The 26,660-nt window shown below is 53.0% G+C and overlaps 2 protein-coding genes across 3 annotated transcripts; both read right to left on the bottom strand.

The window, feature by feature from the left end:
• Positions 1 to 43: 43 nt before the first annotated feature.
• SERPINF1 (serpin family F member 1) lies at positions 44 to 11,839 on the bottom strand. Its single transcript, XM_082860683.1, has 8 exons — positions 11,735 to 11,839; positions 7,438 to 7,523; positions 5,556 to 5,754; positions 4,772 to 4,927; positions 4,182 to 4,385; positions 2,626 to 2,768; positions 1,216 to 1,426; positions 44 to 750 (listed from the first exon to the last, which is right to left on the bottom strand). Exons 2-8 carry the CDS (start codon positions 7,513 to 7,515, stop codon positions 491 to 493), a joined length of 1,251 nt encoding a protein of 416 aa, XP_082716809.1. The 5' UTR covers positions 7,516 to 7,523; positions 11,735 to 11,839; the 3' UTR covers positions 44 to 490.
• A 7,275-nt stretch (positions 11,840 to 19,114) lies between these two features.
• SERPINF2 (serpin family F member 2) lies at positions 19,115 to 26,278 on the bottom strand. 2 transcript variants are annotated; one of them, XM_082861031.1, is made up of 10 exons: positions 26,146 to 26,278; positions 24,923 to 24,998; positions 24,741 to 24,779; positions 24,558 to 24,620; positions 24,067 to 24,268; positions 23,467 to 23,610; positions 23,117 to 23,320; positions 22,533 to 22,675; positions 20,847 to 21,051; positions 19,115 to 20,218 (listed from the first exon to the last, which is right to left on the bottom strand). In XM_082861031.1, exons 2-10 carry the CDS (start codon positions 24,992 to 24,994, stop codon positions 19,806 to 19,808), a joined length of 1,485 nt encoding a protein of 494 aa, XP_082717157.1. In that variant the 5' UTR covers positions 24,995 to 24,998; positions 26,146 to 26,278; the 3' UTR covers positions 19,115 to 19,805. The 2 variants fall into 2 exon arrangements, with proteins under 2 accessions (XP_082717157.1, XP_082717158.1); XM_082861032.1 differs by lacking the exon at positions 26,146 to 26,278 and adding an exon at positions 25,415 to 25,561.
• Between the last annotated feature and the right edge of the window lie 382 nt (positions 26,279 to 26,660).

Raw genomic sequence — 26,660 nt, 5'->3', positions numbered from 1 at the left:
CTTCCTCCCTTATCTGTCTGCATGTTATCCTGTGTTGTCAGGTGACATTAGCTCGACGGGGGGGATATCCGTGCTTGCATTAAAACCTAAAGTCCGGTGTATTTAAGAGCATGGTCCACTGATTGTGGAGACAGGAAATTCCTTCCCGGGGGATTAGTGACCTAGAGTGTAAACCCCACAGAGCGGAGAATCCATCCCGACATCATACAATGCAAACAACTACAGTTCTTATCTCACCTGGTGACTTTCTCTGCAGAGTTTAGTTAGACCCAGGCTATAAATACAGGACCAGCAAATTCCTAAAGGGTTATTTATCTTCATATTAAATTTAACATAGCTCAAAATAGGAGGAACAGGGTAACAAAAGTTAAGGATAAAGCACTTTTATTGCAAAGTATACATTGAAACATAGGGGCAGCCTTCATGGAATATATAAGCTGCCATCCCTCTAGCGTTTTCTTCTGGGGTATTTGAACACTAAATTGGAGTATTAAGTGCCCCTGGGGTCCAGAATTTTGCCTATGAAGAGAAGGGCCCCTGTGTCTGTGTCCCTCAGTACAAAGATGAAAGGTTGGTTAAGGTGATAGTCCAGAGAGAAGGTGAGGTGGGCAGGCTGGAGCCCTGGGCTGGGGATGGTACCCGCCCCATCTTCATTCCACTCAAAGCCAATGCGATGTTCCACTTGAGTAACTTTGATAGGTTTGCCCGTGATCTTGCTAAAGTCTGGTGAATCAAACAAGGACTGCAATTCTGCAGAGATCGAGAGGGATTTCCGTTAAAACCTTTCCTCATCAACACCCCAAGGAAGAGTACAGTCCTGATTCTTAAATTCTGATTCTCGAGAAGGCAAGCAAGCTGGGAGTAGAACAACCACTTTTGACCTGTGAGGTGTGTAGCGCTCTGGGCTGGTTAAGGGTTAAGTGACTTGCCCAGGAGCACACAGCAGGTGAGGTTAAGATTAGAAACCAGGTCAGCAGACCTATCTTGAGAGGCAGTGTTCTGAGTTGCTGTTATAAGATGTATGCTCTTGGGGCTGAGGAATGAGTCTGATAAGGAAGGCAGTTCAGTCTTCCCCTCCAGCACTATTAGAATTAAGGAGTCATCCCTGGCCTCGGTACAATGCCATGGAGCCTTTGCGTTCCGCTTAGCAAGGTGGAAGGCTCAAAGACTCTACCCCACCCACCCCAGGAGCAAAGAGGTCTTGCAGAAACATACTCATCTCCTGCACGGACTTGGTGAGTTCGCCTTCGTAACTCAGCTTCAGCTTGGGGATGGTCAGGACCGCTTGAACAGTCTTCAGTTCTCGGTCTATGTCATGAATGAACTCAGAGGTGAGGCTCTCTTCTATAATGGTCAGGTTCTGGGTCACTTTCAGAGGCAGGAAGAAGATGATACTCATGCTGCCGGTCAAGGGCAGCTGGGCAATCTGACACAACAGGGAGGAAGCACATGCGTTAGTCCTTTGGAGCCCAGGAGCCTAGAGATAGGCACACACCCCCAAGCCGCCTTCTCCTCTCCTGTAACCAGGCCCTGCCACGCTTTCCCAACCCCTCATCTATGTAACAGTTGTCCCTCTAAGCTAATTGCTTTCCGGCAGCAAGATGTCTACTGATGTTTCTTCAAAAAGTAGGCCATTGTCCTTTCTTACCTGGGCCTAATACCAACTGAAGTTATCTGCTGAAAGAATTTTCTCCTGTGGTTCTAAAGAGCTAGAATTGAATTCCAGGTCTGTGTTTTCTCCCAAGGTTTGTCTGCCAACAGTTACTGATCATCTGTTATGTATAGAGCCCTGGACTAGAAATGGGGACTCCGGGCAGAGCACACAGAAGGAGCAATACAGTGGTCCTTTGAGCAGCGGTGCTTAACCTCAGGTCCACAGGACAGATGGCATCAGAGGTCCCAAGAGCCCCTGAAATCTACAGAAATGCATACGTGGCATTTCTGTCCAGTGCTTCAGGTGTTTTGTCCGATTTCCAAAGAGAAAAGTTAACAACTACTGACTTAGAATTTTCAAAAGTCAGGTAGGAAAGACTTAGAATGCCAGCAGTTTGGAGTTGTGACGGTTTTTGAAAGTTTAACTTTGACTTCTAGAAATACAAGTTCTCCCCCCAAAAAAAGAGAAAAAGAAGGAAAGAAAAGACAAGAGTTAACACCAGCATTTGAATGCCCAATCTTCTTTTTAAATTTTTTAATTTCATGCTTATTAACATTTTTGCAGATTTATGCAGACGTATAGTATACGTTGATCATGACACTCCCCTGCATACTTTTTTTTGGGGGGGGGGCCGCACAGCATGTGGGATCTTAGTTCCCTAAACCCACATCCCCTGCATTGGAAGCGCAGTCTTAACCGCTGGACCACCAGGGAAGTCCCTTGAGTGCCCAGTCTTGAGGGCCCATTTCACATTACCTTACCAACCCTTACAGGAAACCCTGCATGAGAGGATAAGTTTAGATAACTATGCCCCTTTATTTTGAGGGAAAAAGGCTCAGAGAAACGATTAACTTACTGAAAGTCACACAGCAGGTAACATTCAGACCGCTGTCAGATCTCAATATTCATTCTATTCCCACTACACCATCCTGCCTGTCCCCGCACCCGCTACTCACTCTACCCCTACAGACCTTGCAGTTGAGATCAGAATCCAAGCCGTAGCGTAAGATGGCCTTAGGGTCTGACATCGTGGGGACTTTCACGGTCCTCTCCTCATCCAAGTGGAAATCATCTAGGGAAGTCTTTCTGGAGTCAAACTTCGTTACCCACTGCCCTGGAATGAAACAAATGGAGTGCCCTGAGCCCCGGGAGACCAGAAAGGCGTTGGGACCGTGCTGGGGCCAAAGCATATTGCTGAAAATTGCCTGGCTTCAGGAATCTTAGTCATCAGAGGGTCCTGATACATCAGGGAATAGCTCTATCTCAGAATATGCAGTCTGGACCACAAAATCTCTAGGGTCCTGAATACCTTCCATACGTAAACTCAGGAGGAAATAGGTTGATTGAAGGGTTTATTCAAGTTCTGTGATAGCCTAGGAGAAAGGTAAACTGGTGTACACTTCTACAGTGTTGTGTCCGGAAGACAATCCAGGGAGGCCAGAGCTGGAAGGGACCTCGACATCATGTCATCAACCCTCTCATAGCTGAAAAAGCCTGGAACCCCAGAGAGGTGAAGTGATTGCCAGTGCTCACACAGCTAGCCAATAGCTTAACATGGCAACAGCTTCTTTCATGTCCTGGAGCTCAGTGCTTCAGGGAGGACTTTTCTCTAGGAGTTTAGGGGTCCACTCTGCCTGATAGACATTTTAAGGGGAGGCTGCCCAAAATCCGACCCGAGGCTCATGAATAGGGCTGGCCTCACACTGGGCCCATGGAATAGACTGGGGCACATCAACACAGCCTAGAAGAATGTCGTTAGAAAACTAACAACGGTTTATCAACAACCCGCTGTGTGCCCCGGGCATGATGCTAGGGTCCATGTGAAGACGGGAGATGTGGGAAGGGGAAAGGGAAGCTGGGGTGAAGTGAGAGAGTGGCATGGACATATATACACTACCAAATGTAAAATAGCTAGTGGGAAGCAGCCGCATGGCACAGGGACATCAGCTCGGTGCTTTGTGACCACCTAGAGGGGTGGGATAAGGAGGGTGGGAGGGAGACGCAAGAGGGAGGAGATACGGGGATATATGTATATGTATGGCTGATTCATTTTGTTGTAAGGCAGAGACTAGCACACCATTGTGAAGCAGTTATACTCCAATAAAGATGTTAAAAAAAAAGATGGGAGACGACACAGAGTGTCCCTGAAGTCAGTGTATCATCCCTGAGTGAGAGACAAGAAAACAGGCCCCAAAAGGCTATGAAGCTTGTGCAGGGCTCTCCAGCCAGTACAGGCAGAGCTGGGCCTGGACCCTCACCTGGCTCCAGCCAGAAGTCTGCCAGTGCCTTCCCCAAACAGGTGCAAGAGTGGGAGTGCCCCCTTACCTCTGCGAGTCTTTCTCTACGGCCCCTTACACTTTGTAGGCACTTATCCAATGTTTGCCTTGGGTTTGATGGCAAGCGGGCAGCCCTCAGGCAGGTGCCTCTCCTGGGTCCTCCTCTGCCTTCTTTGACTCCCCCTCTTTCCTGGCCCCATCTGACACTTATTGTCTACCCTTGGCCAAAAGCCGAGTGGAGAAGCCCTCACCCTTGAAGTAAGCCACACAAAGAAGGAGAATGCTGATTCCACTGGGCATCTCCCTCGTGGACCTAGCGATTTTCCCTTTCATCCGGGCCTGCACCCAGTTGTTAATCTCCTGAAGGTCCAGGTGAGCGTTGCCGGTCAAGATCCTGGGCCTGGTCCCATACAACTTTTCCAGGGGTGCGACAAAGCTGGCTTTTATCCGCAGCTCTGCAAAGAGACGGGGCACGGGTTAGTGTGCTCTGAGCTAACCCAGCATCCTCTCTGAGAGGTTCTGGTTGACCCTCAGCAGGCCCTGACTTCCTGCCTGGCATCTTCCCGGGACGCGCCGGGGCTCTGTGCCAGCTTCCACAGGCACTGGACGGAGAACAACAGATCTCACTCATTACTGTTTCTCTTCACACCACTGCCCTCGCCCGACCCTCCCACTGCCTCCCTCGGCCCATTTCCTCTTTCCGATCCTCTCTGGGCTCACAGGGCCCCTTCCTGCCCCCCCAGGGCCAGGCCTGGCCAGAGCAGACGTGCTCTGGTGTTTAGAAGGAAACCCCCATGTGCAGCACAGAGCCCCACGCGCCTCAGGCAGCCCGGCGACTCACTCCTCTCAAAGACGATACGTGAAGCACTCTTGAGGTTCTTCTCCGGGGTGGTGACGGAGGCAAGGAGTTCCTTGTAGGTATCGTGAATGTCTGGCTTGCTGATCAGGTCATAGTAGAGAGCCCGGTGAATGCTGGATTCTGTCCGCTGCTCCGCTCCTGCCAGAGGGATGGACGTGTGAACCTCTGTAACTGCCCACTGGGGCCCAAGTCAGGCCAGCTCCTGGGACGGGGCAGGGACACCGCACCCTAAGTCTTCTTGTCTGCTGGTACTGGGGATGTTCTAGGTGGAAAGGAATTTGAAGACAATGGAGGAAAAATAGATTTTCCTGAAGGTAGCCTAAAGGCATCAGGCCTAGAGAGATAGAAGGGTGGGAGTGAGGGTTCAAGTCCCTGTGCTTCTCCCATCACAACACTTACCAGACTGCTCTGCAGTTTCCTGTTTATTCGTTTCCCCCGTGAGCTCAGCAGTGTGACCCGAGCGACGGCACAGACCGTGCCTGTTTGTGTGCAGTTATGTCCCCAGAACCTAGCCACACCGACGAGGCTGGCACGTAGGAGAAGCTCGCTTAAGGAATGTCAATAAGTGGTCCTGAGGCCACACACCTGGGTCAGCAGGGCTCTGCCCCCCGGAGCTCCCACTCTGCACACGCCGGGACCCCCAGGCCCAGCCTCTCGGCCCTCTTCACCCTCCCTGAGTGAAGTGTCTCCAGGGCTTAGAGTCAGATACGTGCAGAGGCCGGAGGGCAGCTCTAGGATGCAGGGCTTTCTGCATCCAGGAACTCACCCAGCGAAAGGGCAGAGAGCGCCGTGGCCACGCTGAGCGGAGACAGGAGTACGTTAGCAGCGGGGCTCTCCCTGGATCTCACACGGTACAAGTCGTAGCCAAAGTTGGAGACGGCGGCCGCCAGCTTGTTCACAGGGACCTTGAAGAAGGGATCCTCCTCCTCCACTGGCAGCCCCGTGGTCTCGGGGGCCAGGGAGCCCTGCATTTGAGCACAAGGACCAGTGCAGATGAGCACAGGATGACTGGTCTCATCGCTTTGTGTGGGACTGTCCTTTGGTCCTGAGGGCTGTCCTACGCTTAGCCTAATGTTGGAGTGAGTCTGTGCCCCCTGCTCCTGTAGGGGCACTCTGCTGGGGAGAAGTTAGCTGGCCAGCTTTAAGCACCAGTGACCTGTGAGCCTCAGGCCTGTAACACATTAAAAATAAATAAAAAACTAAAAGGAGAGGAGTCCCCCTTCCCAAGAAATTCCGTTCTCAGGCCAGACAGGCTCCCTGTCTGCTTACCCTTGCGCGCTGCTCGCGGGCCTCCACCTGGACCCTCCTATCAAACCCTTCCTGTCTTTCATGGCCCTGATGAGATATCACCCCCTCCACCACAGACTTTCCCCGATGGCCCCAATCTGAAGGCACCTTTTGGTTTTCTGACCATTTTTGCAGAGTCAACTACCGCTTCTGTATTAACCGCCTACCATGTGCCGGCCTCTGTGCTAGTTCTTTTTATTTGACTTACTTCATTTCATACTAGTCAATGTAGATGATACCACCAAAGACTACTATCTCAAAACCCTGAGTTCCTTGAAAGCCAGAACTGAGTCTTTCATATTTCCACCCATCCCCAGCACCTACAGAGTAGGTGTTCAGTAGATAAAAAATAAGTGACTGTCTGTGATGGCCCTGTAAGGATATTTTTAATCCCATTTTATAGATAAGAAAACAGACTCAAGTAACAGTGACTTGTCTAAGATGATAAAGCTAGTGAGAGGTTGAACCAGAATTCAAACTTGGAACTCAAGACAAAGTCCAAGGACTTCCGTGGCGGTGCAGTGGTTGAGAAGTTTCGAGCCCTGGTCCGGGAAGATCCCCCGTGCCGCGGAGCAACTAAGCGTGTGCACCACAACTACTGAGCCTGCGCTCTAGAGCCCGCGAGCCACACCTACTGAGCCCACGAGCCACAACTACTGAGCCCACATGCCACAACTACTGAAGCCCGCGTGCCTAGAGCCCGTGCTCCACAACAAGAGAAGCCACCGAATGAGAAGCCCACGCACCGCAGCGAAGAGTAGCCCCCGCTCGCCCCAACTAGAGAAAGCCCGCACGCAGCAATGAAAACCCAACACAACCAAAAATTAATTAATTAATTTTTTAAAAAAAGACAAGGGACTGGTCAGAAGTGCCCTGGTCCCTTGTGTGACAGTCACTCCCCCACCACCACTGTCACATAGCATAGGCTTCTCAGCACCTGCCTTTGCAACCCGACTGTGCTCTCTCTGGACAGGAAAGAGGCCTTTCCACACTCTCACACCTCTGCTGCACCCTGGTCAGGACTGGAACAAATATCCAAGGCCACCACCCACTCAGTGAGACCCACAAGTAATGCAAGGTAATGAGAAAAGGTCTTCACTGAAGGGACAGCCCTGGACTTGTTAGAGCGTTTTTGCCTTTCACCTTGTTGGATCTTACGTTTGTCCCCACTCTGTTCTGTGAAAGGCAGGGTGAGACACTTAATGTTTTGCTGATGGAAAAACCAAGGCCCTGTCTAGACAGAAAGGCCAGAGCCTGGCCTGCAACCTGGGTGTTGTCCTGTCTCCCGTGCTGCCTACTGAGGAGGGGCTGGAATTGCTTATGCCCCGCCAGGCCCCCACCACACACAGCCCGCCTCTGACCTCCTCCAGGCCCGTGTTCTGGCAGCTGCCGTACCCGAGGAGGGCTCCAGTCCAGAGGAGTAGCACAAAGGCCAGCATCCTGGGGCCTGCAAGAAAGCAAAAGGGGTGGCAGGCTGCTTCCCTCACCCACCACCCTGCAACACCCGGCCACCCTGGGCAGGTAGCAGGGCCTTGGCAGGGCTAGGCACCTTCCCTCCAGCCTCCCCGGGCTGGAAGTGGCCCCTCAGCTTGCTGATCCCGCCCTCTCAGCACCTCCCCAGCCCTCCCCCTGCCTCACAGCCCACGGTCCTGTGGCGAGCTTGTGCTCTCATCCATTGTGTGTGCCAGGAGACCCACCTTTGAGCCTAAACCTCCAGGGTAGTGAAGACCCAGCAGTGGGCTCCTCTGTGTGGACACGGGCTTTTCCCTGCGGGCACGCTGACCAGCTCTGGATATAGGATTTGGGTCAATGTCTAGTGAAAGCATGGGGGCAGAACCTAGCTCTCAGATGTAGAATCATAGAATATAGAGAATGGGGGCATCTGGTCCAGCCCCTGCTACCCCCAAGTTCTCAAACTCTCTCCTTGAATTCCTCCGCCCTGGAACCTGTGGCCTCATAAGCAACTCGTTCCCTTCTTGGACAGTTCTGTGTCAGAAGCTCTTACTCTCATGGTTAGGAGTGCTGGGTCTAGTGTCAGACAGCCTGGGTTCAAATCTCAATTCTGTGTCTTCTTTGAGCGGCTTGCGGGATCTTAGTTCCCCGACAAGGGATCGAACCCGGGCCCCAGCAGTGAAAGTGCTGAGTCCTAACCACTGGACCGCCAGGGAATTCCCCTCAATTCTGTGTCGTAATACCTCTCTAAATCCCAGTGTCTTCTCTTGTAAAATGGAAGTCAAATAGTACTTAACCTATTGTGATGAGAATTAATTAGATGATGCCTTCATAGCACTTAGTGAGTGACACCAGAGACAGGTGAGTTCTCCAATGATCCCTGAGTCAAAATGTGTCTCCCTACTCCTGGAACCCCAGGGCCCCCCTTCTCCCTGGGGGTAGCCATGTCCTCTTCCCCCCACTAGCTCGGATCTAGCTCTGAAACCTCCACGAATTCTTTCCTTCAGGTTAAGTAACCCCACTTCTTAGTAAGACCACCCAAGTCCCTTTACCTCCTGAGCAGTAGCCTCTTTGGACAGGACTCTGGTCTGACCCCTGGACCACAAGGGAAAAGGGAACTCTGGGTCTAGGGCTCCCCCATTCCTTGCCTTCCTGCATTCATTGCCTCTATGAGCACACCCCTGGAATCAGGATGTGGAGGTGGGAGGGGAGGAAGGCAGCTGGGGGTGTTCATAAATAAGATCTTCTCAGAGGCCTTTGGTTAGAACGTGGGACAAGGTCTCAGCAACCAGGACCTCTGCTCTCCCTCCATCCATACTGCCATGTCAAGAACTTATCATCTGGGCTTCCCTGGTGGCACAGTGGTTCAGAATCCATCTGCCAATGCAGGGGACACAGGTTCGAGCCCTGGTCCGGGAAGATCCCACATGCCACGGAGCAACTAAGCCCGTGAGCTACAACTACTGAGCCTGCGCTCTAGAGCCCGCAAGCCACAACTACTGAAGCCCGCGTGCCTAGAGCCCATGCTCCGCAACAAGAGAAGCCACCACAATGAGAAGCCCGCGCACTGCAACGAAGAGTAGCCCCGGCTCGCCGCAACTAGAGAAAGCCCGCGTGCGCAGCAACGAAGACCCAACGCGGCCAAAAATCAATCAATAAATAAACAAATTTATTTAAAAAAAAAAGAACTTATCATCTGTCTTCCCTGCCCCTCCCCTCCCCTGCAGCACAAATACACCCTTGTGTGCACAAACACACACAGGCCAAGGGTCTCAAGCTCGCTCTTCCTTTCATATACCCATAAACACACACACACACACACACACACACACACACACACGCACGCACATACACGCTTTCCTGACTTCTCAGAACAAATAGGAAAATTAAGAGTGCAGTGTGTGATTTTTGGTCAAAATCCTTAAAATTAAGTCTAATAAGCCACTGGACAACATTGTAGAGCATGAAAGGCCGCAAAAGAAAAGATGGCCTCTGAGTTTGCTCGGCTGACGGCCGGACGGCCTGTGGGCCCCAGCCCGGCTTTCTCTCTAAACCCTGATCTCCAGCACGTGTCTCGCAGTGAGTTCCACAGGCCCTTGTGTTCTCAGCCAGCTGCTCTTCCCCGTGGCTGCCCCTGCCACTCAGGGAGAAATCTTCCATTGAGACAACGGAAAAAGCTTTCTGCAGTGCAAGATAGAGCCCTTAAGGCCATCCAGGCTCACAGCTGCTCTCTCCACCCGGCCAGCCCCACCCAGAGCTGGCAGGGGCCTTCCCTGCCTGAGCCTCAGCAGACTGGCTTAGCAGACTGGAAATTCAGTGAGATGCCGGGCCAGAGGGAAAGCTGTTATCTCTAGTTCCTGGGCCAGGGTAGGGAACTGAGATAGGAGGGAGGAGGTGGGAGATGTCCTCCTGGCATGGTGTTTAAGGAAACCAAGTTCAAATGCACTTGAAGATGGATCTTCTCTGTAGGAGTCCCTACAGAGGCTGAGCCCAAACCTCGGGTCATGTGATCACTTGTCACCACGTGAGTGGACTGAGGACTAAAGATGAGGTGAGCCACCCAGGCAGGGAAAGGCACCTGGGTCCACAGCTGGCCCAGAGCCAGTCTCCAGGTCTGAATCCCCCACCTCAAGCCCTGGGGTTGAGGGAAGTGGAGAGATGATTGAAAACCCCCTGCAAGGGCAGTGAGAGGGTAGAGAGTAAGGGTCTGCACGGGGGCCCCTCTGAGCACACTCGGTGTCCAAGGTGACTGTTCCGTGGGCTTGTCCAGGCCTCCTTCGCCTGGCCAGGGGCACAGGGACAATGGTGCCACCCTGTCCAAAGGGCAGTGTCCAAGCCAGATTCCTGTCCTACCAGGCGGGGGAGGGCAGGGAGAGGAGGTAGATATCCTCCCCGTCGGGCCAAACTCAGGCCTGCCTTCCTGCCACATTGCCCAAATCAAGAAACACAAGGAACTGATTTTGCGATCTTGCCTTCAAGCTGGGAGGATAAGTTTGAGCCAGTACATGTGTTTCAGATTAAACCCAGTTGTGAGACGAACAACCATCCCTCCTCCTCCTCCCAGGACCGCACAGCCTCCAAGCCACATGGCAGTGGGCCTCATGGGCAGTGCAGGGAAGGGCACCGCCCTCTGCCCTGGCTCTGGGAGGGAGATTCCGAGGGGTCCCTCCAGGCCCACCCCACCGTTGTGACCCCGTCAGTGCGCAGGCGACTTTTTTTCTGAAGTTTTGGAACCTGAATGAGCAGGGCCAGGGCACCCACGAGTTTCACCTCCCCACACCCCAGAAGGACCAGCCTTAGGGACAGGATTGCCTGGCCCGCTTCCCCTCCCTCCGCTCGGGCTGAGGGCTGAACTCTTGGTGGACCCGCCTGGGCCAGACAATGATGGGGTTTCTGGGAAGCCTGAAGTTTCTCTTTGGCCCAGACCCGCTCCTTGCTGTGGCTTGTCCCAGGGAGCAGCAAGGGTGCGGGCAGCCCTCTCTCCAGCTCCGGCGGCTGAGCCCCCAAATCCCATACACCAGCTGGGCTACATAGTGGTCATTGTTGGTGAGAGGCCAAACGCCCACTGGCCGCCCAGCGTTTACTGGCAGCTGATTTGGCCAAAGAAACAGGGTGGGTACTGGATAGAAGGACCCAGCTGTCCTCCATCCCAGCCCTGCCCGGAAGCCTCCCCACAGGCCAGCTGCTTGGCAGTGTCAGGAAGTTACCTTTGAAATCAGCACCAGTTGATTTTGAAAAGGCAGCGGGGAGCTGAGCCCAAGCCATGGCCGGGCTGCAAGATGGGCTGCTTCCCTGGCTGCCCCAGTGGAGGTACAGCTCCCCGACAGCCTCCTTCCCCCAAGGCTGCAGAGCCCCCTGCAGTGATGCTCAGACCTGACCCAGCAGCCAAGCTCTCTGCTTCTTCCCCGCCACGACCCCCCTCCATTGTTTCCCACCCATTTCATTCAGGAGTCTTTCCGGCCTCTTCTCCTAGTGGTGCAGTAGGGTTGGGTGACAAGTGGGCTCTGACCCCCAACTCCCTCTACCCTCTCTAACCTACTCACCCTGGTGCCCAAGCTGCAGGAACTACTGTCTCCCCACCTCCTCTCCCTTACACCCCTCTTTTCTGCGCCCTGAAGTACCCCTGCTTCACCCCCGTCCCCCCAGCCCAGAGGAGCCTCCCTTCTTCCCCAGACACACATGCAGACCAGACAGGGAGCTCTTTACCTGGGAGTGCGCTGCAGCTCCGCGCCCAGCCTAGGTCTGCACACTGAGGGGGCTTCTGTAAAGCCCAGAGCTTTTTCTGCCGCCTCCTAATCCAGCGTCCAGCAGGCTTCAGATTACAGCTACTCCTTTCTTAAAGCGACCTGCACTCAATTTGGAGTCTGTGATTGCATCATTGTCCGGCGTTAACTTTAACCGACAGCTGCCCTTCCACCACACACCCCCAGACAGACACATTCACACACCCTCCTGTTCCACCAGACCTTCTTTGGGGTCCTGGCATTCCCACCCAACAGGGCAGCCTGGCCAGCCTGGGTGGGAGCCAGGACTGAGGAAGAGTCTCGCAGGAGGAGGCCCAGGAGGAGGCCGGAATAGAGGAAACAGTGGCCCAGACCTGGGACTCTGGGTTCTTCCTGGTCCTTGGCTCTGGTACTCGGATTTGGGGCAAGACATCACTCATGGCTCCTACCTTTCCTCAGCTGGAAAACGAGGGGTTGGTACTGGGATGTCTGTGTGCTTTTTTAGCCCTGAAATGCTCTGATTTCTGAAGATCAGAAAAGGCAGTGGGGAAATATCTGACCAGAGGAAGAATGAGATGAACTGTAAACATTAGTCCTGAGAGGAGGCTGAGCGTGTGTGCCTGCCACCCACCTGGGCACCGCAGAAATCACCTGGGAGGAGACCACCGAGGCCTTGCTCACCTTGGGGCGTTTAGGAACTTGCAATGCAGTTGTGAAACTAAAATACTGACATGGGAAATAATTGGAGAATGTACCAAAACGGTTTCTAGGCATGTGTGGATCCTGGTCAGAAGCCCAGTGGTCATTCAGACAAGGAGGGATCAGAAAAGGAAGGGAGAGCCTCTGGGATATTTAGAGGAAGAGAAAATTTAGGGGAACTTCATCTCCTGTGAGGCTCCAGGGAGCAGAGCTAGGGCCCCTGGAAATTCCCAGTGAACCAGATTCAGCTTTATATAAGGAAGAGTGTATCAACAGTCAAGAGTTCATCCCTGGACTTCCCTGGTGGCACAGTGGTTGAGAGTCCGCCTGCCGATGCAGGGGACACGGGTTCGTGCCCCGGTCCGGGAAGATCCCACATGCCGCGGAGCGGCTGGGCCCGTGAACCATGGCTGCTGAGCCTGCACGTCCGGAGCCTGTGCTCTGCAATGGGAGAGGTCACAACAGTGAGAGGTCCACGTACCACAAAAAAAAAAAAAAAAAAAGAAGAGTTCATCCCTGGCGGTCCAGTGACTAGAACTCTACGTTTCCACTGCACAGGGTCTGGGTTCGATCCCTGGTCAGGAAACTAGGATCCCACAGGCTGCAGCCAAAAAAAAAAAAAAAAAAAGAGTTCAATCATTTCTTTTTTTTTTAATTTAATTATTTATTTATTTATTTGGCTGTACCAGGTCTCAGTTGTGACATGAGCGATCTTAGTTTCTGCCTGCTCTTAGTTGCGGTATGTGGGATCTAGTTCCCTGACCAGGGATCAAACCCAGGCCCCCTACATTGGGAGCTTGGAGTCTTAGCCACTGGACCACCAGGGAAGTCTCCAGAATTCAATCTATTCAACCAAAAATTGAAGACCTCTACTCAGAGTACTCACTAGGTACACAGAGAAGGAGTACATAGATGACTAAGACTCAGTGCCCACCCTTCAGAAGCTCACTGGCTAATAACAGAAGATGACGTGAGGACAGATCGTATAATTCGGCACATTCTGTGATAGCAGTCTCTACAGCCATGCCATCCAATATGGTAGCCACTAACCACATGTGGCCATGGAGCAACTGAAATGTGGCCAGTCTGAGTTGTGATCTGCTATAAGTATAAAGTACACGCTAGATTTTGAATATTTAGTATGAAAAAGAATGTGAACTATCTCAATAATTTTGACCCTGATTACATATATTAGGTTAAATAAATATATTGTTAAAATTAATTTCACCTATTTCTTTTTTAATGTGGCTGCTAGGAAATCTTAAATTACATATGCTGTTTGCATTGTATTTCTACTGGACAGCACTGCTCTATGGGGTATCATGGAAGCACAGCTGGAATATATGAATCTAAGCTGAGTCTTGAATAAGAATGAGCTAAGCATAGAAAGGTGGGAAGGCGTTACTATCCTGTGGACAATTTAAAACTGGATCCCTGTCTCACACCATGCACAAAGATTAACTGTAGGTGCATTAGAGGTTTAAATGTTTCTGAAAAACAATTTCTGTTTTTGCAGAACCTTTTTTTTAACATTTTTATTTTTTAATTTTTTTTATTGAGTATAGTTGATTTACAATGTTGTGTTAGTTTCTGCTGTACAGCAAAGTAAATCAGTTATACATATACATACACCCACTCTTTTTTAAATTCTTTCCCCATATAGGTCATTACAGAGTACTGAATAGAGTTCCCTGTGCTATACAGTAGGTCCTTATTTGTTATCTATTTTATATATGGTAGTGTGTATATGTCAATCCCAATCTCCCAATTTATCCCTCGCCCCCTTTCCCCCCTGGTAACCATAAGATTGTTTTCTACATCTGTGACTCTATTTCTGTTTTGTAAATAAGTTCATTTGTACCACTTTTTTAGATTCCACATATAAGCGATATCATATGATATTTGTCTTTGTCTGACTTACTTCACTCAGTATGACAATCTCTAGGTCCATCCATGTTGCTGCAAATGGCATTATTTCATTCTTTTTTATGGCTGAGTAATAGTCCATTGCATATATGTACCACATCTTCTTTATCCACTCCCCTGTCGATAGACATTTAGGTTGCTTCCAAGTCCTGGCTATTGTAAATAGTGCTGCAATGAATATTGGAATAATAATTATTCTATATATAATAATAATTATTATTATTATTACGTTCAAGTTATGGTTTTCTCTGGATATATGCCCAGGAGTGGGGTTGCTGGCTCACACAGTAGCTCTATTTTTAGTTTTTTAAGGAACCTCCATACTGTTCTCCATAGTAGCTGTACCAGTTTACATTCCCACCAACAGTGCAGGAGGGGGTCCCTGCAGAACCTTTTTAATGACTTTTTATTTAAATTATTCACTTATTTTTGAATAGGTATTTCTTAAATATGGTTCAAAACTCAAAAGCAACTAAAGATATACAGTGAATGACTCCTTTTCACTCTGATCCCCAGTCACCTGATTCCACTCCCTGGAGACGGCTGATGTTAATCTCTTTCATATGGATCCTTTCAGAGACCATTTTAATGGCTTAAACAACAAATGCAAACACAGATACACAACAGGAAAAAATGTAAATATTTTAGAAAAATGTATAGATGGATTTATCTGTGATCTCTCAGTAGGAAAGTTTTTTTAGACAAGACACCAAAAAAGGCACAAATTATAAAAGATTGATAAATTTGGCACTAAAATCAAAAACTTGTTTTCATGAACAGATACCATAAAACAAAATGAAAAGACAAGCCTCACACTAAGAGAAAATATTTGTAACACAGATAACTGACAAAAAAAGATTACTAACTATAATATAGAAAGAACTACAAATCAATTTTTAAAAAAAAAAAAGAAAGAAGAAAACAATGCAACAGAAAAAGAGGCCCAGGTAATTCACAGATGAAGACTCCTGAGTGGCCAATAACTTTATGAAAAGATGTTTTTCACCCGTAATCAGGGGAATGCAGATTAAATACTTTGATAAGTGTATTTCACACTCATCAGATGGGCGAAATCGAAACATCTGAGAATACCAAGTATTGGTGAGCATGTGGACGGCCAGGATCCCTTAGGCCCTCCTTATGAGAACCTAAATTGATGCAACCCCTTTGAAGAACAGTCTGGCAACAAATGGCAATGTTGTGCCTAACCTTATGTGGCAGCCCTGGCAGTGAAAGATGGAAAACCCAAACCCACAACTCAGCAATTCCACTCCTAAACATGTGAGCTGAAAAGACTCTGCACACGTGCACAAGGATGTAGCAAGAATGTTACAGCAGCACTGTGTAGTGGCAAAAAAAAAAAGAAAGAAAGAAAACTCCCTCAATGTCCAGCAACGGGAGATTAGATAAGGGGTGGAAAAAAAAAAAAAAAAGCCTACAGCTATGAGAAATACTAAAGGGAAGCCACTTAACACAGATTCATCTCACAATATAGAGTGATGCCAAGTTGCAGGATGATACATTTGTGGAAGGTTTAAAAACACACAGAATGATACTATTAATATATACCACTCAGGGATTAAAACTCATGTGGTGAAAGTAAAAGAAATGCATGAAAATAATAAAAAAAACAAATTCAGGATGATGGTTTTGGGGGCAGGGGAAGGATTGAGGAAGGGAATGTAGGACTATCACTATATTGAGAATATTTTTTAAGCTGGACAGTGGCCCTATACGATTTATTATACCCTTTTGTATGTCCTAATTATTTATAATAACTTATAAAGAAAGAAGATTTCTCTTTCTTCCGAGTAGCGTGAAAGCAGTGTGTCCCACGCCTGCCAAAGGAGGGGGCCTGCACTGGTGCTTTTCAAGGACTAGGCTCCTGCAGGTAGCCCCTCTCCTGCCTAACCGATGTAATCCTTCCCTGAAGGACCATTCCACAGCTTTTAAACAGCATCTGCTACTCCCTTCTTTAAGGACTCTTCCTTTATGGCCGCATCCCCTAAAGCTACCGTCCATTTCTCCACCCTCCCTCCCAGACATGCGGGGAAGAGCTATTTACTCTTAGCGCCTTTCCTTCCTCACTCTCCAACTTGCTTCTGTGCCCAGTTCTCCTTTGAAATTGCTGTCGCCCAGTTCACGGGTGACGTCTGCGTTGACCACCAAATGGACATCTCTGCCCTCGCCAGCAGACGGCAAACTGTCCCTCCTTGAAACCCTGACTCTCCACACCCTCTCATTTTTCTCGCACCTCAAAAGCCCCATCTTTTCCATCTTCCTTGCTGGCTTCTGCGACACCTTTTTTTCTGTCTCCATCTACATCTCCTCTTAGGTGATTTCTGCCAGTTCCATAACTTTCAGTGCATCTGTGAGCTCCCAAATATACACTTCCAGCCCAATTTGACATAGCCACATGGATGCCCAGCATGTAAGAGGAACATACAATTCATCATCCAAACACTTCTAAGCACAAAAGCGGGTGCTGTGAATTAAGCTGGAACCACAGACATAACTCGAACCATCCCAGGGAAGACTGGGACATATGGTCACCCTATATTAGTGTGGCATTTCAGTCATGTTCAAAATGGAAATCTCCAATCAAAAAATCTGCCATCCTAAAATCTCCAGTCCTAAAATCTGTCCCTCACTCTGATTCCCATCTCAGTAAAACCCGTTTTTCTCAACACAAAAATCCAGGGATTTGAATGATAAGCCCCACCATCCTTAACTCTTTCCTCTCCCTCATCTGCCGTACAGTCTATGCACAAATTCTATAACGTCTACCTGCAAAATATACCTGAAGTCTGACCACTTTCCTGCATTTCCAGAGCCGGCAGCCTGGGCCAAGCCACCCATGTCTCTTGCCTGCTAACCAGCCTCCCTCCTCCTGCATTTGTGCCTCTAAGTCTGTTCTCCTCACAGAAGCCAAATGAGCCTGTCAGAGCTTACCTCAGACCATGGTGCCCCTCAGTTAAAGCCTTCCACAGGGACTTCCCTGGTGGCACAGTGGTTAAGACTTCATGCTCCCAATGCAGGGGGCCAGGGTTCGATCCCTGGTCAGGGAAATAGATCCCACATGCATGCCGCAACTAAGAGTTCACCCGCTGCAACTAAGGAGCCCGCCTGCCACGACTAAGACCCCGTGCAACTAAACAAATAAATTAAAAAAAAAAAAAAAAGCCTTCCACAGTGAATGACTAATTTCCATCCCCAACGACACGGATGAATCTCACGAACAGGAGGTTGAGTGAAAGAAGCCAGGCACAAGGGAGGACAGACTGCACGATTCCTTTACATAAAGTTCAAAACCGGAAAAAACTAGTCTGTTATCAGAAGCCAGGAGAGTGAGTACTGTTTGTTGATCTGAGTACTGGTTTCACAGGGGTACTTGGTTCGTGAAAGAAATTCATTATGCTTAGGTACATTTATGACTTGTGTACTTGGCATACTATACTTCAACCCCAAATTTTAACTTGTTTATTGTCTAGACCACTCTACCACCAGATTTAGGCTCTGGGGGGTAGAGGTCTTGTTGGCTTTTTCATCGCTGCAGCCCCAGAACCTGGGGAGCTGCTGGGCACACAGAAAGCCCTTGACTAGTATTTACAGGGCGGAGGATGCAGTTAAGGCAGCCAGACCGGCAGCACGGAGAACCCGGGAGGCGACAGCAGTGACCCTCAGGAGTGATGACTAGATCCAAACTGTGGCTAGAGCCCAAATGGAGAGGAAGAGAGAGCTGAGAAAAACTCACGAGGTAAAATTAAGCTGGGGGGCTTGCTGATTTAACTTTCCAGTTATCGCTTACCTCTCCTAAGATAACAACAACAGTCTTTACAGCGGCCCTAAATCCCTCAGTGGTCTGCCCTCAGTTCCTCTCTGATTCCTTCCTACATCTCCCCCCTCACCCCTTCCACTCCAGCCCCACGGATCTCCTGATCATCCTGAACCTTTTGAGCAGCTCCCACTCCTCTGCCCAGGACACTCTTCCCCAGGATGTCCCCATAGTACCCACCCTTGCCTCCTTCTAGTCTCTGCTCCAAAAGTCACCTCCTCAGGGAGGCCTTCCTTGCTTTACTTCTCACCAGAGCTCTCACCACCCTCTGACATGCCATGTATTTCACTGTTGATTTACTTCCCATCTCCACACACTGCTGGCTTGTAAGAAGCAAGATCCCAACCTAGGGACTTGCTCTTAACCACCGCACTACAGGGCCGCAGGTGGCTGCTGCCACATGGACACCCTATACTCACAGACAAGGGCTGCCCCCAGCTCTGTGCCAAGGTGCCCCCAATTGCTTCCCCCAAATCCTCAGGCGCTGACAGCCTCCATCTGGAGCCGGTGCTCCCGGCAGCCTGCCCGCCCCCGTCTGGCGGGCGCCAGCTCCAGGCAGAAGGGCTGGCGTGTAATTAGAAACTCCTCAAGCTCCCTAATTGCCAGTTCTTCTCCCAAACCAGGAGGCTGGTGCTATTCTGAGCCGCCTTTGTTGCCAGATGCCTGAGGTCCGTAGAGAGGAACAGGCTGAGAGCAGAGCCAGGCTGGCAAGGGGGTGGCCCTGGGCAGGGCTGGTGAAGTCAGAGGGACGGCACGGTGGAGAAGGGCTGGCGAGTGACCAGAGGCCAGACGTGGCACAGAGAGGGCTGCTGCTCCTGGGGGCCCAGCCCGTGGCCTCCTCCCGCCTTCCTCCAGCCCCCATGCTCCCACCCACGCCCCAAACAGTGACCTCACAGCAGACAGGCCCATTCATTCTTTATTCAGGTGGCATAAAAATCACTACAAAAACTTTACAAAAGAGCCTTCGGGAGCTAACGCCCCCCACCCCTCAGCCACTGAGACACCAGGCAGGGGGGACAGAGGGGAGAGGAAAAAAGGGGAGTCCTGGCAGTGTTGGTACCTCCGAGGGCCAGCGGGGAGACTGAGGCCACGGGGTGGTCTGGAGGCTGCTGGGCCTTGGGCAGCTCGGGGCAGAGGCAGTTGCGCGGGAGGCTCGACCTCCACCCACATGTTTAATCCCACAACAGTGCTCGGCACCCCCGGGCCACCCCATCTCCCCAGCCAGGTGTCCACCCCTCCCCGGCCCTCCCTCTCCGGTAAACAGGCGTGGAGGCGACCCAGCCAACTTAGGGAATAACCTACCTACCTTCCTGACAAAAATGAATCCACAGCTGCCCTTCCGCCCAAGCCCCAGACGAGGACACCCTCTGAACCCCTTTGGATCAAGGCCCACGGTTCCCCGATGCCTGCCCTCCTCCCAGCGCCGCCCCTCCCCAAACCCCCCAAGAGGAGAAGAGAGACTGGCTCCCCTCCTCCCCTCTGCCAGACCGCGCCCCAGGCCCCCGCCCGCAATCCCACAAAGCTGTTTGGAAAGAGTGACATGAGTTGAGAGGCTGGTCCAAGCAGGGACTCGGGCTGCTGGCGGCCAAGCCCCTCACTTGGGGCTGCTAGGCTGGGGGTAATCCTCCTCCGAGGGGGGCGCAAGTTTTAAGTCAGGGCCAAACGGCTTGTCTCCGCGGGGGAAGCCTTTCTGGTGCTGGAAAAAGTCCCTGTTGTCAGGGGAGTCCTGCTGCTCCTTGAGCTCCGGCTGCGCGCCAGGATTGGGGTTCCTCACGCTGCCCACAAAGAGGGGCAGGCTCGTGCTGTCCTCGAGGATGAAGAAGAGGAAGGGGCGGTTCACGCTGAAGGAGGAGAGGGACATGCGGGACATGGCCGTGCTGGTTGTCGCGGCCGCCTCCACGCCGGCCTCTCTGAGCTCCAGCGTGGACTGATGCTGCACGCTGGACACCACCAGGCTCTGGTCTGAGATCCCGCGCAGGTCCGGGGCCTGGAACAGTTCCTGCAGGCCTGCCCAGGCCAGGAGATGGCTGGTCAGAGCTGCCTTCTGCCCCACACGCTGCATGGACCTGCCTGGGAGGGTGTCTGGCATCCCGGCCAGGGAGCATCTTGAACCCACAGACTGCCGGTTAACTTCTATTTAACCTGCACGTATCAGCTTAAAGGTTCCTTCCTCCGGGAAGCCTTCCCTGAGCCCCTGCCCCGAAGTCCAGACAGATGCCTTTTCAATAGTTCCCTGGGTGGACTAGAGAGAAGCCCTCTGTCTTATCACTTACGCTAAATTGTAAGTACCTGATTCCTCCTCTGCCGACCCCCGTGAGACTCAGCTCTTTGTACATGGTGGGCTCCTCGTGCCTCTCGCAGGAGAGCCAGCGAGGCTCACATGCCACCCCTGGCTCTCCACCCAGGATTCTCTGCGGTGCTCAGTCTTGGGCAGAGCAGGTCCTCATTCCCTTGCCCCACCCCCTGCCCAGGACAGAGAGTCCGAGGGTGCATATCAAACCCTCTCACCTCCCTAAGCCCCAGAAAAGGCCAGGACGCAAGTCTAGCTCTGACTCAGGCCTGCCGGCTGGGGGGCTTCCTCCTCACCCACCCTGTCCAGCTGAGCCGGGAGCTGTCCCACGCCCGGCCTCCTTACCCAGCTGGCTGAGGATGGCCACCAGGTCCATTTGGTATTTCAGGTGCAGCTTAGGCAGCTGGACCGTGGTGGGCCTCTCCCGCAGCAAGGGCTGGTGCAGCACGCCCCAGCTCAGGCTAGCCAGCACCTGGGACGCGTTCCACTCGAAACGGGTGGGCACGACGACCACGAAGCTCATGTTGTTCTTAAAGGGGAAATGAGCCACCTACAGACGAGGCAAGGAGACGGCGTGAGGACCAGAGAGCGCCCAGGCCACGTGGGGACTGGGCCAGCATCGCTTAGGAGACACTCCATCCTTCACAGGTGTGTGCGGGGTCTCTCTGAGCCTCCGCTTCCTTACCCGTGGAGTAACACTACCTGCACACACTGCCGGCTGACATGTGACGGAAAGAGAGAAGATTTTAAAGCTTCTGGCCGAGCGTGTGCACGTAGGCGGCGCTCACTCAGTAACTGGTAGTTTTCTCTCTCCTCCTCTGCTACCAGCTAGCCCATGACTCAGGGTGAGGAACCCCCTGTGTCCGCCTCTCACTTCCATGTGTACAATGGACCAGGTTGCCCTAGCAGAGGAGCCGCTGTCAAGGGTGGTACCCTATCCACTCCTCTCTCCTCCAACTGTGACTTTGCCTGGCCGTGTATCTATACTGTGATTTGGGGTGAGATTTCACGTGAACAGAGTTTCCGCAGCTAAAGAATTGTGAAAACCACTGGGCTCCGTGGGCCCTGGTGGATGTCACTCCTCGGGCTCCAGGCAGAGTGCCCAGAGAGCAGGACCCCTGTGGTGGGAGGGGGAGTGCCAGTGTCTGGCTACCCGGGCCAGCCCGCAGAGGGCGGGCGAGACAAGAGGAAGACCAAGGAGGGCCAAGGATGGAGACGGAAGGGTGAAGGAAGTGTGGGCAGGACACAGCCTGGCGGGAAGGGGCAGCAGGAATAGAACTGGTGTGGAGGCGAACCAGATGGGCCACGTGTCGGGGGAACCGGAGAGAAGCAGGGACACTGCTCCGAGGGCCTGCCTCACCCACAGCCCCTCTCAGAAGAGCCCTTGTGAAACTAACCAACACTGCGGTCTCAGCCACAGCCGACTGGCCCAGGGATCAGCCGCTGAGGCCAAGGGGACCGTGTTTAGGCTGGAAGCGAGGGAGGCTGCACCTGAGATAGCTTGACACAGCGCTCTCTCTAATCAGAATGTTCCATCAGGATGCTGACAGATCCTCCCTTCCAAGGAGCACCGTGTGAAAGCTCGGGTCGCATCTCCCAGGCTTCAGGGTGCTGAGGCCCTGTGCTGCCCCACGACCCATGGGTCCTTGTAATAAACCCCCATAACCAAAGATCACCTGGGACTCAACTCAGTGTCCCCTCCTCAGAGAAGGTTCCCTGACCCCTCTAGCTAAAATACCTTTCCCCCCACTCTCTGAAATTATCCTGTTGATTTACGTTTGCTCGTGCACTGTGTGTCTTCCCTCCCCAGAGCAGGGATCTTGTTTCCTTGTGCTCCACTAAACCCGCAGTGCCTGGAGCCTCAGTTTCCCTGGATGGGGGTACAGCGAGACCTTCCAGAGCCACCCGCCCCAGCGACGTGACTGCAAGGAAGGTGCGGCACACCCCTGACCCCTGTGCCTGCTGCACAGGGGCCCATTCCCTTCTCCACCTCCCAGCACCCAAGCCCAGGCTTGGAGAGCCAAGGGTGACCTGGATCTCAGGCTGCTCCAGCAGAAACCAGCGCAGCGGGTACGTGCGGGCTTGCATCATGTCCACCGGCACCGTGAACTGCTCGTCCAGGTGGAAAGTGTCTCTCCGCGTGAGATTCGGGTCGAACTTCCTCCTCCAGAAGCCTGAATCCAGCAGAGGGCAGGGGCCATATAGACTGGGACCAAGGTAGATTCTACCCCACCAGTCTCTTCCCCATCCCACCCAGAACCCATTTAAGGGATGAAAGGTGGAGGCTGAAACACCAGGGGGTGCTGTGCCGGGTGATACACAGGTAATCTGAGGTCTGTTCCCTGGAGTGATTGCAGAACCTGGGCTTGCGTTCTCCCCTGCCCTGCCATGTTCCCAGGAACCTCCCCTGGGTCTTTTAAGACTCGGTTTCCTCCTAGGGAACTCTCTCCACAACAGCCCCATCCAGTTCCTGGGCCTCCGTCCTGCCACACAATTACCTGTCTCCTACCCTCCCGGCCCAGGCCTGGGGAGGAAGAGGGACCCTCAGAAAAAAGCGTGCCTACAGGGCAGGGGTAGGGTCTGCGGGCAGGGAGCCGAGAAGGGGAGGAGCACACCCTGGAAGTGGATGGCATTGAGAAGAAGCAACACTGTGTCATCTGGCAGATCTGAGAGGAAATCCTCAATCTTCCCCTCTGTGGCCTCCTTCACCCATTGGTTGATGTTTGCCAGGTCATCCCTCTTCCTTCCCGTCAGGCTCATGGGCTTTGCACCAAAGAGCTGTTCTGATTGTTCCAAGAAGTCCTTTCTGATGGGAAATCCTGCACAGAAGGGCCCACAGGCTGTTGCCAGCACTTGGGCCCCACAACCACCTGTGCTCCGACTGGCTGCCTGAGTCCACACCCGTCTCCCTCACCCCTGTCCACCCCAGGGCACAACCTAGAGAGTGTCTGCCACCAGCACCTACCTTTCTGCAGGTACATTCTGGCAGCCAATCGGAAAGCCCCAGGGCCCAGGTCCTGGCAGAGGCGGCTGAGCAGGTGGGGGAGGCAGGGCCCTGAGTCCACGTGCAGCACCTGCTGCAGCCTCTGCAGCGTTTGGTTCTGAGCACCTGGAGGGGACACAGCAGCTGTGGTCCTTCCCGCCCCCACTGCCCTCTCCCATCCCTCTTGAATACCTACAGTGAGCATGCCCACGAGACCGCACTTTCTCCTCCCGTATCCTGAACTGGTCTGAGGGACAGGACTCCCAAATTTACTTGCATCTCTGTTGCTGCCAATCTGGGCAACCTCACCCTATGGCCTTCCCTCTCTGGGGAAGGTCCTACAGTGAGACCCTCCAGTCCAACGGAGACATTGTACCTATCATATTCTTGCACAAAAATCACCAGAAGCACATCCTGGGCCCAATCCCTGGGATTCTCATTCACAGAGACTGGAGTCTGCATTTTTACCAAACATCCAAGTGACCCTGATGGAGGAAGCACCTGCTCGTAAACTCTGGGGTAGGTAATGAGTTCCTACTGGCCTCCCAGCTCTGCTGGTCTGGACAGGTGCTCCCGTAGTACCTAGTGCCAGGTGAGACAGTGCCAGGGCCACACTCAGAGGCGACAGGATCAGGTTGGGCCTGGTGGAGTTTTGGGCCACCAGGGAGAAGAGGTCTCTGGTGAAGGCCATCATGGCCTGGGCCAGCCTGCGGGTCTGCTCCGGGTTTGGGGACCCCTCGCAGTCTCCTGGGGCCTTCTTTGGGGCAGTCTGGCCACCAGGCTCCTGCAGGGACAGATTAGGGGTCAGTGGGGTCAAGGGGTCAGCTCCAGGTTCTGTGTTGAAGATCTCCTTCAAAGCCCCTGTGCTGGGGACAGCAGGGCCTTGTCCCAGTCCAGACATGGGCAATGGCATTCAGGGGACTAGGTCCCTTCCTCCGGTTCCTCCCACCCTCTCCCTTCAGGCCTCAGCCTCACTGCTCACTCCCCTCAGGCCCCGCCCACTTCCTTGCCCCTGCCGCTGGCCCTCCTCCCTCAGGCCCCGCCCACTCTTCCCCAGCCCCACCTGGTTGTACCTGGTTGCCCAACTTGAGGAGGGAAAGTGGGGGTAGCTTCTGCTGGGTCTGCCCGCTCATCAGCTGAAGAAAGGAGGAAGCAGATGGAGAGCAATCCTTCCCACAGGTCTCCCCACCCTGCACCAGCCACAGGCGAGGCCCCCTGGGGCCTTCCTCCCTGCCGTGCCTCTCTCTCCCCAGTACCTGCAGGCCCAAGGGCTCCATGGTGCTCACAGGAGAGAACTGTTGAGAAAGGAACGAGGAGAGGCGAGGGAACCCCTAAAGCCAAGACCTCCCTCGACCCTGCCCCCCTCCTCTTTCCCCGGGACCCCTGGCGTCCCCCGTAGCCGCCTCCCCGCCCCACCCAGACCGCGGCCCAGGCTCACCGCTGAGCAGGGGCTTTGCAGGCAGGACAAGCTGAGCACAAGGACAAGCTCAGGCAGCCAGAGCAGCGCCATGTTCCTGTGCGGGATGGGAATCCTCCGTTCCTTCCTCGCGCCCACACCCGCCGTGGAATCCCACCCTCACGCTCACGGGCAGCCGAAGTCCTGAGCCGTCACCAAGGAGGGGACGGGGACAGCGGCAGCACACGCGCCCAAAGCACAGCCCTCTGAGCGGTGAATTGCTTGAACTCCCCCGAGTTGCTTTTTCCCCTTTGCGTTTTCTGATCGTTCACTTTTCATGCACTGAAAATGTTTTTGTTCATAGGGGGAAAATATTACCCAAACAAAAACATGTCCCCATTCTTCAAGGCCTGGTGTTGTGAGTCAGACCTGGGTTTGAATCCAGGCTGTGCCTCTTGGCAGAGGACGTAGGACATCCCCCTTAACCCCTCTGGGCTTTGCCTCATCTTGTAAAATGGTGGCGAAAGTCCCTACCTCTACCCATGTGTATCGCGGAGACCAACCTAAGTCAGTCTTCGTGAGCCCTGACTACACGGCCTGGCACTCAGCAACGGCTGCTGTCAGTCTAGCCCAAGGGCCCTCTTGTGGGAGGCGCCTGCCCTGAAGCCTCCTCCGTGCTGAGGCTTCCACCCCGGAGCTCCTATCCAACTGGCTGTCCATTGGCCCACCTTTTCTGGCTGGTCTGCTCTTGCCCACAAGGGTGGACAGGACTGTGGTCTCAGCAGGGGTGGTGGGCTGGGCCAGAGACCGGCCTTGTTGACCCAACAGCAGAGCCCAATGAATGACTCTGGCCAGAGCCACCTTTGGACTTACGGAAAACACAGGACCTGGCCCTCTCTCTGCCCCAGGCTGGCTCCGGGAAGCCAGGCTGGCGGGTGCGGATGGGCAGGTCTTGGTCCGGCCTCGGAGCAGGTCTCACACACACCCATCCCGCCCCCATCTCAAGCATCCTTCTATCACCCGTGGCCCCATCCCCATCCCACACAAGGACCCTTGGCCAGGGTCCTGATCTCCCACCTGGGCTTTTGAATCTTCCTGCCAAGAAAAGGCTTCCAGGCTTTCAGTTCCCCGAGGGACTCCCCCCAGAACCTCCACCTTGGTTCCTCATCACCCCAGGAGGCGGAGAAGTGACAGGTCTCCTGAATAAACTCAGCCCAGACCCCCTCGGCAAGGCGGGCAGCTCCAGGCCAAGCCACCCATCTTACCTCGGCAGGCTCCTCGCTGCTGCACACGATGTCCCTCTGGCCCCAGTTGGGTGCTCCCCACGCTGTGCCCGGGTTCCAGCCAGCCCGGCTGAGCCCTCCCCTGCCACCAGGACCTTTGCTCTCAGCCAACCCCTGTTCCAATTGCTTTCTCTTCTGGTAAACATTGACCTGCACATCCGGTTAAACATTGATATTAGGACCAAAAACCCCTTTCCCGCCAAGGCATCTAATACTGGGACAGCTACCTGGAACCCCCGTAGATGTGGGTCCCACTTGAGCCCGGAGAAAGGAGGTTCAGGAGACGGTCGATGAGGCTGTCCTCAGCCGGAGGGCAGATCCAGGAAGGACAGGGGCCTTCCAGTGACCCCGTGAAGTGAGAGGTTATCCCTGTCTTAGTCAGGCACAGAGAAGCTGTGTGACCTGCCCAAGGACACAGAGCTGGGCTCAGAGTTACATCCAGGTTCCTAGTTCCAATGTCCTTTCCTCTCCCCCATAAGTGCCTCCCCCTCCCAAGA

Source organism: Leucopleurus acutus (assembly GCF_964270905.1).
Source record: "Leucopleurus acutus genome assembly, chromosome: 19".
NCBI classification, from domain to species: domain Eukaryota; kingdom Metazoa; phylum Chordata; class Mammalia; order Artiodactyla; family Delphinidae; genus Leucopleurus; species Leucopleurus acutus.
The sequence above is the reverse complement of the archived record's forward strand: the minus strand, read 5'-3'. Positions and strand labels throughout refer to the sequence as shown.

Excerpts from the sequence above, each read along its gene's own strand:
- SERPINF1 (XM_082860683.1), bottom strand. The coding sequence starts at position 7,515 with ATGCTGGCCTTTGTGCTACTCCTCTGGACTGGAGCCCTCCTCGGGTAC. Across the intron at positions 4,386-4,771 it reads ACGTATCGTCTTTGAGAGGA|AGCTGCGGATAAAAGCCAGC; the intron begins GTGAGTCGCCGG and ends GTCTCTTTGCAG. Across the intron at positions 751-1,215 it reads CAAGTCCGTGCAGGAGATGA|AATTGCAGTCCTTGTTTGAT; the intron begins GTATGTTTCTGC and ends CGATCTCTGCAG.
- SERPINF2 (XM_082861031.1), bottom strand. The coding sequence starts at position 24,994 with ATGGCGCTGCTCTGGCTGCCTGAGCTTGTCCTTGTGCTCAGCTTGTCC. Across the intron at positions 24,269-24,557 it reads TCCTCAAGTTGGGCAACCAG|GAGCCTGGTGGCCAGACTGC; the intron begins GTACAACCAGGT and ends CTGTCCCTGCAG. Across the intron at positions 23,321-23,466 it reads CAGAATGTACCTGCAGAAAG|GATTTCCCATCAGAAAGGAC; the intron begins GTAGGTGCTGGT and ends CCTTCTGTGCAG.